The sequence below is a fragment of the Arvicanthis niloticus genome, chromosome 12 (genome assembly GCF_011762505.2).
Source record: "Arvicanthis niloticus isolate mArvNil1 chromosome 12, mArvNil1.pat.X, whole genome shotgun sequence".
NCBI lineage: Eukaryota > Metazoa > Chordata > Mammalia > Rodentia > Muridae > Arvicanthis > Arvicanthis niloticus.
Genome location: NC_047669.1, coordinates 76,666,427 through 76,676,503, shown reverse-complemented (window position 1 = coordinate 76,676,503; position 10,077 = coordinate 76,666,427). Strand labels below are relative to the sequence as shown.

General features: G+C 44.4%; 1 protein-coding gene across 10 annotated transcripts in view; it reads right to left on the bottom strand.

Annotated features, from left to right (window-relative positions):
- Positions 1-516: 516 nt before the first annotated feature.
- Positions 517-10,077, bottom strand: part of Kcnj15 (potassium inwardly rectifying channel subfamily J member 15) — a 45,192-nt gene continuing 35,631 nt past the window's right edge. For 6 of the 10 annotated variants that reach the window (XM_076943193.1, XM_076943192.1, XM_034515373.2 and 3 more), the window contains 2 exons: positions 9,975-10,060; positions 517-5,048 (listed from right to left, as the gene is read on the bottom strand). In XM_076943193.1, the coding sequence (XP_076799308.1) occupies positions 3,901-5,048; positions 9,975-10,044 (1,218 nt within the window). In that variant the 5' untranslated portion in view covers positions 10,045-10,060 and the 3' untranslated portion in view covers positions 517-3,900. Of the gene's footprint in view, positions 5,049-9,962; positions 10,061-10,077 lie in introns of all 10 variants that reach the window. The other 4 variants (XM_076943198.1, XM_076943199.1, XM_076943197.1 and 1 more) reach the window with 2 other exon arrangements.

Here is a 10,077-nt window from a genome sequence, read left to right as displayed (position 1 = left end):
GCTTCACGAGGAAGTCATGTACCTCATGGCCAGCCTTGACCCCATAACCAGATGCTCTCTTACAGTGAGCAGCACTAGAAACGGAAATCAGGACTTGTGGCAGAATAGCTTTAGTTTAAAATATCATCAGGGAAAACTAAGCTGGGCTCAGTCTGAAGCAACTCTTTCAAACACTATAAGCAACAGGAAGAAAAATAACCATGTACAGTGGAGCCTTCATCACAGGCCACAGTCACTATGCACAGTCAACACCTACACTGAGCCTGTGGTGAGCATCTGCCAGAGGCCCAGGCTCCCCATCCACTCGTCCCTTCCTCTCGTCCCCATTTGCTCCTCTTTCCTTCATCTTTCTCTCCCTGGTTCCTTTCTTTCTATGCTGACATGTCCTCTTTCCATGGATTACAAGGATCTAATTGAGAGAGAATTACATTAGAATAGAAAGGTCTCTCCACACTAGAGTAAGTGGCCTTTAAAGTAAATAACTGACTTTTACACTTCAGTGATGTCAAAACCACAGCCGTTTCAAAGTAGAAATTTAATTCAATCAAACATCAAACAGATCAGGTGTTTACATTTATCTAAATATGTGATCCACTGATGAATATTAGTTTTCTCACCACTATGCATTTATTTTTAGATATTCAAAAACTTCACTGTTGATTTCCCCATGAAAAAGGAAACAGAGAACCAATGTTTAGCTCCCACCTTCAACCCAAAGTGGCTTGCTGTGCCCGTCAACGGTGCATCTCTCCTTTGTCTGGGTTCACAGGCAGCAAGACAGAAGACATGATTTGTGGTACACATGTATCTGCTGCTCCCTGGTCTCCCAAATGAAGAACACTTTCACAGAGTCATGCAGAAGGTGAACACTTTGGGTTTCTGAAGAAGCGCAAAGTTTCTTCAGGCTAAACACTCCATTGTTTTGATGACTCTTCTGAGTCTGTTCCCATCAGAAAGCTGTCTAGACAACATCCAGAGAGCTCTACTTAACTCTTCTACCGGCACATTAACTCGAGAATACGTGATTCAAAATAATGTCTAAGGGATACTGGAAAACGTTACATTCAAACCAGACAACTATAGAACTACTTACTAAATATTATGCTACAATATGATTTATTGACCTAAACATTATTATGTTATTTGTTATAGGGGCTTGTGTAGTGGAGGCATTATATCATTATGTCATTGAGGCTGGCCTTGAACTCTTGATCCTTGTCTCTCCACTTCCCGTGTGCTGAGATCACAGGTGTATACCAGCACACCTGGCCCATACATTGGTTTTGAAGGCACTACGTATATTAGTATGTATTACAAAAAATTCAAATGATCAGACATTCTAAATCTGGATGAATATAATATGCTCAGTGATTATAGAAAGATGAGTTTGAGACTGACATGTTATCGTTGTACCGTATATAACAGAAGCAGGCTGCATTACTGGGATCAATCAGATTCAGGTGGCCACCAAAGTGGATTTGGGGTGAGGAATTTCATAATACAATAGAAAAGCCACCACAAACACCCTCATAGCACTAGTTATCCTCTTGATTCTGCTGTAATGTATGACACAAATACACAGGATTAATAGCGAAAGGGACTAATGTCTGAGCAGGCAAATATCTAACAGTTCAAAAAGAGAGGAAAACTAACGCAACCTGCCATGAAATCAGGAAGGAAGGAAAAAGTACTCTTGAATGATTGAACCCCCCCCCCGTGGGTGTGTGTGTGTGTGTGTGTGTGTGTGTGTGTGTGTGAGAGAGAGAGAGAGAGAGAGAGAGAGAGAGAGAGACAGACAGACAGACAGACAGACAGACAGAGAGAGACAGGGGGAAGGGGAAGGAGAGGGAGAGAGAGAGAGACAGACGGGGGAGGGGGAAGGAGAGGGAGAGGGAGAGATGGGACATGTGCATATGCCTGGAGACCAGGGGAGTAGGTCTCTGTCCTCTGTCTACCTTGTTTGTCCCTGAGACAGGGTCTCTTACTGAGCCTGGAGCTCTCTGGTACCCTGTTAGCCCCAGTGAGCCCTGTCTCAGCTCCCCATGGTACTGTAGTTAAAGGCTTGTGAACTCCTCCCTGGCATTTTAGAAGGTGTTGGGCATTTGAACTGGTGCCCACCCACCGAGCCATTTCTCCAGCCCTAACTCTTCCTTAATAGAAATTGTTCTGCAAGCTTTTCCTCCATGGGTCTCAGACTCTTTCCACATTAGCTCGGTTCCAAGCCAAAGATTTTATTTCCACATTTTGTTGTTGCTTAAAGGAAAGACACTTGCAAATGTGGTCGCATGAAGTTACGACTGAATGTGCAGTAGTTCACACCAACATCTGGATCCAGCTAAAGTCTCTCCAGTTTCTCTGGGCCCAAGTGTCCATTTTCTTAGAGAACCAAATAAATATGAACAACACTGTGGTAGACTTTCTTAATGTGACCTCTGACCCCACATGCCTGGTATTGTGTTTGCAGAGCCAGAGCACACACTGAGGGTCGTGTGTGTGTGTGTGTGTGTGTGTGTGTGTGTGTACTGACTGCACATTCATGGTCACATAGCACTTGAATGAATTTCTAATTTCTCCTGATAAAATGAGCACACAGAATTTATCTATTCAGCCAGTCCTAGCCCGCTTGCTCTCTTTCCAAGGGAAACACAGGCGTTATACTCTTACATTTTTTCCGAGGCAAAATGTTACCCCTGTAACACGGAGCTGGACTACACATTTGCTCTAGGCTCTTGCACAAAGGGTTCTCCTGCTCACGAACACCTCTTTCCCTTGGCTCCTCTTCTCCGTGTCATGACCTGAAAACTGCAGCATCTATGCAGACTTCCTATTTGTGACATAGTTTCAGGTTTTTGTGGTGACTGTAGTCTTCAGTCCATGAATTAACCCGACTGTGACAGTCACAGCTCTCGGGGAACTGTCTCATCCTTAAGACATTAGTAACTCTGCGCAATTTCTCTGTGGCCAAGGTACAGTCATGGGGAAAAGCTGAAATAGCTGAGAGATGGATGTGTCGACTGATAACACTGATGGAGGGCAGACCTGGAGGACACATGGACGTGGAACTCACACACTGTTTTTTCCATGTGGATCTAGACAAACGACATTGAAAACATTACTCAGAGCCTGCAACACTGATGCTTCTGTAAGCCTGGCTGAAACCTGACTGTGTGTGTGTGTGTGTGTGTGTGTGTGTTGCCAATATGTCCCTAAATGGTGCTGTTTGGCTTGTCTGTGAAGGACATTTTGAAGGAAAAAGAGGGTGATACATGCTTCCCCCGGAAGTGAAGGTGACCATAGAATCAAGATATGGACGTTATTTTCTGAAGTCTTGATTCCTGATTTGATTATGTTCACTCCACACAATTAAGTCTGTGGAAGAATGTAAAATTAAAACGACTGGACTCTGCAAGCTTTAAGTCTTTTCCCAACATTTTTTTGGTCATCACCAGATAACCGTGAGGAGGAGTGCGTTCTTAAGCAGTGCTAAGGGAAAATAGCGAAATTCCACCTCAGACCTCAGCCACCAACGCCCTTGTTAGGTGGATTAAATAAATACTTTGCATTATAAGCAGATGTTCTTGAATAGACACATATGCCATTCACTCTCAGCATTGCTATGTGTCTGCCCTCCAACAGGAATCCTCTCCGTCTTCCTACACTCAGTTCTTCAATATAGAGTTCCATTTTAGGGGGAAAATCTGAATTTGAGTGTTCACCTCTGACCAGGCACTCTGAAAGCATCCTTTTATATTCAGAAATACTTGTTCAGCTACCAGAACAAAGGGGAAGATGGCCATGTATGTCTGTGTGGTTTGTATCAGGACCACCCATCCCATGTTCACGGCAACCATTGCTTTTGAGAGGAGCCCTGGTTATGAGATGCCCAGAGGCTGGCCGGGGTCAGACGTTGCTCTGCTGCAGCAGGAGACTCCTCAGCTCACGCTCCCTCTGGTCCTCCTGCCTGTACTGCTCTTCAAGCTTCTGTTTCTCAGAATCTGCACAGTAGAAGGTACAATCCGAGCTCTTCCGGATCTGCTCGAATTGACTGAAATCAGCCACGTACTTTCCGGTTTTGGAGAGGGAAACCACAGGCACAAACTCAAAGCCCCAGTAGATCTCCTCTGGGATGTAAGACGTCCGGCTCTGGCAGACTGCACTGGTGGATTCCACAGTGGCATTGAGAAGCACCACCAGTTCAAACTCTTTTTCCTTTAGGTTCTGGGGTGTGAGATCCCGCAGGGGGCTTGTCTCATCCAACACGTGGTAGAAGGTCATGGGCAGGATGAGGAAGGGACTCTCAGAAGAGGAGTCCACATGGAATTTGACGGTGGCCTGGTTGAGGAGAATGCGCTCTCCTTCTTTGGTGACATGCGTCTGCAGGAGTTTTCCGGAGAGCTGGCACTGAATCAAGAGACTCTTCCTCATGTTGGCCACCTGGATAACCAGGCATAGCTTCCCGTTCTGCTTGCTGATGACGGCACAGTGGCTGAATTTAATGGTCTCAGCTCGCTTTTTGGGTCTTGCAATTTTGGCCAGGAAGGTCCCTGTAATAAAGATCTCAATCAAGGTGGTGATGACTAGTTGGGCAACCAAAAGGAAGATAGCATGGGGACACTCCTCTGTGATGGAACGAACCCCATAGCCAATGGTGGTCTGAGATTCCAAGGAAAAGAGGAATGCTCCTGTGAGAGAGTCCACTTCCATAATGCAGGGTGTGTGGTTAGAATTCGATTCCCCAAGTTCTAAGTCACCATGAAGAAAAGCTATGGCATAGTAGACCACTCCAAACAGAAACCAGGTCATCACAAAGGTGGCAGCAAACAGGGTGAGCTTATATCGCCACTTCATGTCGATGACCGTTGTCCACAAGTCCTGGAGGTAGAGCAAATAGATACCATCTACCTTGTCAATTCTCACATTGCTGTGTCCACTCTTCGACATGACTCGGGGCCTATGGGCCTTGAGTCCAACCCCATTGGTATGCTTCACCAGTGGGGCACTGGACATGCCAATGTGAATGGCATCCATCCTAGGGCTCTTTGGACCACCTAAAGAAATAACAAAGAAAGATGTGACTTACAACCTTTTAGGTGGGACACATAAGAAAGTAGAAAAGACAATAGCAGAATCCTTTTGTTACAGTTTGGTGTTAATCTTCTACAGCATGCAATAACTGTGTTCTATTTCCATGTGCCGTAAGACTGAATACACAGGTGTCCCTTGGTATCTTTCAGGTAGTTTTAATTGTCAATTCAGCACCATCTAAAACCACATGGGGAAAGAGTTTGAATGAGGGATTATCTTGATCAAGTTGGCCGGTAGGTGCGTCTATGGTAAATTTTTATGATTCCATCAACTGAGGTAGGAAGACCCGTGTGCTATAAGTGGAATCATTCCTTAGTTGGGAGATCCTGACTCTGCCTCTACCAAGAGTAGAGAAAGTGGGCTAAGCAGCCCTGTATCCCTGCTCTGTTTCTCCAGTATGGATGTGATGTGACCAGCTGTTTCAGACTCCTGTCTCTGTGACTTCCTCCCCATGATGAACTGTAATCTGGATTTTGAATTGAAATAAGCCCTTTGTCCACTTAGTTGTTTCTCACACAAAAGATTTATGTGTATATATGTGTGTTGGGAGGTTGTGCCTGCCGAAGCCAGAAAAAGGAATCAGATTCCCCAGAGCTAGAAGAACTACATGCAATTGTGACTACCTGACTTGGGTGCTGGGAACTGGGTCCTCTGTAAGAGCAGTAAGCTATCTTAACTACTGAACCGTCTCTCCGTCATCCCTTTAAGTTGCTTTTGTCACGCTATTTAGCAACAGGAAGTAAAACTGAGACAATTTCTTTTCTTTTCTTTTTTTTTTTTTTTTTTTTTGTTTTTTTTTTATTTTTTCGAGACAGGGTTTCTCTGTGTAGTCCTGGCTATCCTGGAACTCACTCTGTAGACCAGGCTGGCCTTGAACTCAGAAATCTGCCTGCCTCTGCCTCCCAAGTGCTGGGATTAAAGGCGTGCGCCACCACCACCCGGCAAACTGAGACAATTTCCAGTGGCTCCCTGTTTCTAGGGCGCCCTGTAGATACAAAACCCTGCTGTGAGCCATGATTCCTTTATGGAAATGACACATTGTCTGCATGCAATCTGTGCATATCATTCTCAGTACTTTAAACCATCTCTAGTTCATTTACTGAACTTAACATGGTGTGAATAATACATGGTGGAGTAATACCATGCTGTCTACTTGGGGAGTAATTATCAGAACCATGTCTGCATATGTCCAGGGCAGGCGCAACTACACCCAGTGTCTTCACCTCTCGGTAGCTCCAACCTACAGATAGAGAACTCAGGAGGTCGAGGGAACACTGATCGTGGACGTAAGGAAGGAAGCAGAACTGTGAAAGGCAGGCTAGCTGACTTGAACTGGAGCTGTGGAAGCAGCTGAGTAAGAGACCAAAGCTAGTGTGGATGAAATTCTGACTCCACAGCTGATAGTCTATGTGAAGCAGCATAAACTTTCAGCCTCTCTAGACCCCCCCCTTCTGATATTTTATTATTTACATTTCAGATGTCATTCCCTTCCCCCCTGAAACCCCTACCCCACTCCCTCCTCCTTTTTGCTTTTATACCATTTTAATTACATGCAAGTATTAAGGTCAGTTCTAGATTGAGGAACTAGGAATACAATAGATAGATAGATGCAAATAGTCAAAGAACAAGCAAGACAATAAACACAAATAGTCGAAGAACAAACAAGGCAATAAACAATACTGTTTCTAAGGGCTTATCAGGATGACCTAATTATCTGAACCCACTTCCCTGTCCTAACCCAAAGTCGTTTTCATGTCTGAAGCCTACTTCCTAATTCTAGCCTAGGATTTAGATTCCTGCCTGAAATTACTTCTTTGTTCTAGCCTAATGTCAGATTCTTGCTTGAAGTCCACATCCTTGTCCTTGGCCAATGTCAGATTCTTGGCAAGCAGCCCCCAAAGCTGTCTGCCTCTCCCACTTTTTTATTTCATAAACAAGACTGAGCCTGTCTTAGGTCATTCTGACAAGAATGCTTTCCTTACCCATTGTGGAATATGCATTATCAAAAGCAATGCACTTCTGTCTTAGGTTGGTAAGGCTCTGTGCAGAATCTTACCCATCCTTGGCTTGCCAGCCTGTTAATTTAATAACTCTGTCTTGGGTTCCATTTTCAGGTTCAAGCCCTGTACTTTGGCTGCCAACATGTTGATGTTGTTAATGACAAGCTTTAATACGATGGGCAGGAATAAAATATTCCCAGGACAAAAAGAGCTAGCATGATCAAGCTATATGTGCCATTCTTGAAGCTTGACCAAAATAGAAATACTGGACCTCATCTCTTTCATTTTAAACTGGCAGTAAGTTTAAAAGTAAGTGGGATTTTTTACCCCACCCTCAGTACATAAACACTGGTAATGTTTTGTAAGATATTTGCATAACCTCATGGTTTTTGTTGCTTCGATAAAATACTGATGAAAAGCAACTTTTGGAGGAAGGAGTTTATTTTATCTTACAGGCACAAGCCTTTGTGAAGGAAGTCAGGACAGGAACTCAAGGCAGGAACTGAAGCAGAGATCATGGAAGAACTCTGTGACTTGCTTCCTCTGTCTTGCTCAGCTACCTTTCTTATACAGCCCAGACCCGCCTGCTAGAGGATGGTGCTGCCCACAGTTGGCTGTTACCTCCAACATAAATCATCAGTCAATAAAATGCCCATAGACCAGCCTATAGGCCAGTCTAGTGGAGACAGTTCCTTAATTGAGATTGCCCCTTTCCAGGTAATTCTATGTTTCTGTTAGGTAAAGAACAATTAACTTGGGAGCTGGAGAGATGGCTCAGCAGTTAAGAGCACTGACTGCTCTTGCAAAGGTTCTGAGTTCAATTCCCAGCAACCACATGGTGGCTCACAGTCATCCGTAATAGAATCTGATGCCTTCTTCTGGTGTGTCTGAAGACAGCTACAGTGTACTCGTCATATACATAAAATAAATAAAATTTTTTTAAAAAAAGAATTATGATAGTTTTACTCCTCAAGGTTTCATAATGATTAAATCAGCACCTAAACAAGGCCTTATTCTAAACACAAAATGAGTTATTTTTCTTTGATGATACCAGAGGTTATGCAAATATCTTACAAAACATTACCAGTGTTTACGTATAGTCAGCTTTAATAATTTATCATGATAATATTTAAAACTTGCTTGGCTAGATCCAGAACTGATCTTACATATGAAATTATATATGTAAGATTGACTACTCATAAAATAGTTTGGGTATAGCAATATTACCCCCAAGTTTTCAGAGACAAAGCAGTATCGATACGTATTCAGACCTCCCTTTTAACTTGCATATGTCAGAGCAATTCATTTGCCACCCCATCCAAGTGAGTAACTTAGCATCTCTGAAAGCCCCACTAGTAGCAAGTAATTAAACTTTCTTAACATCTCCATTGCTGTGTAGGTTATTCTTAGACAAGCGCTACCAATGTCATTTTAGGTGTGATATTTAGGTACACACACAATTCTGCTCTGTTCTTTAGATCAAAATAGAACCAGCTGGAGGAGTCTATTTTAAGAACAAATGAAAAGGACACGTAGTGAAGAAATCTAACGTAGTCGCAGAAAAGAAACAAACCTACCAAGAAGTAGCTCTGGGTTCCCCATTCAGCCCCAGGGAGCACTTTGCCCTGCCTTGACAGCCAGCAGCCAGGGAAGAGCTGGCTGCAAGGCCGTAGAGTAGCTTATAGCACCTGCCTGCTGACTGGGACTGGTGACTCCTACATTCCTCAGAAAAGATAACCTTGGCTTACAGAGGAACTAATTCCACCTGGCTGGCATGTTTTTTCCCTACCTCATCGGTATTTTAAGAATTGGGGGTAAAAAATCCCCCTTTTGAAAAGCAATAAGTGTCTTATGATTCAGGCACTAATCTTTCTGGTAAAGGGACATTACGACAAATTCATTTTAGAATGAATGCAGGGAACTCCCTTCATAGAAACAAGGGTCTCCATTGAGAGCCAGCACCTGCTCAGGATATAAAATGGTGCCACAGGCCATTAAGCCTTCCTGTTTCATTATGGACACCCCTCAAAATGACCTTTTTAATTTTTTTTTTTTTTTTTTTTTGGAAAGACATGTTTTGTTTTCATGGAAAAGGAGGGCCATAAGCTACTTGGAGCCTCAGCTTCTTGAAGCCTACTTTATACCTCCTAGGATCTGTTACTTAGAACCAGGGACATCACAGGGAGCGTGGACCTTCCTTCTGGAGCCCTGGAACATACTCCTTAGTTTATAATGAGGAAGAAAGTAACCTCATTGAGGCTTGGGGAAAGGGGCATGCTATACTGAATGCAGAGGCGAGCTGTGACCAGATCTCTGCCAAAGAGACAAGCACAGCTTACGTGCAAGTGATCGGGTGTACTTAAGGAAAAAGACAGAGGAAGGAGGGCGGCTGGGGAACTTGCATACCACTCAATCCACTGAATCCAAAACAAGGGCTTAAGTTTTTCCAGGACAAGTGAAACATGAGTGTCCTGCACACAGAAGAGGCGCTCCTTCCTGTACGGCACTCTCCAGATTCTGGGGACTGTGGCCTTGTTCCCTGGAAAGAATGGCCGGCCGTGGGGCTTCTGTTTGTTTCTCCCTCACTCTTGCTGGGGAGTTGAACCGGCTTGGGATGAACTGTGTGCCTTCCTGTTTCTGGTTCCCCCTGGCTGCAAGCCTGAGCACCTGAGCCTGAGCTTTGGGATTCATGCATAAGCAGTGCTTCCGAGCAGTCAGGGCTTGGAACCTGTGGCCTCTGCAAGTGCGTGGTTCAGAACCTCTCTGAGGGAGAAACAACAGCTAAAGGACAGCTAAGGTCTTAAGGCAGCCCTCCTCCTCTCTCCTCCAACCCCTGCCCCCAGTCTATAACCCTCTGCCCTCCAAGCCCTTTACTACCTGGTCACTCACTCTGTAGGTCAGGAATCTTCTGCAGGGCAAGTGGCTCGTCCTCGCTCCCCTTCTCCCACCTGGCTACCATGGGGCTCTGCTATGGCCTGAAAGAAAGAGGGAC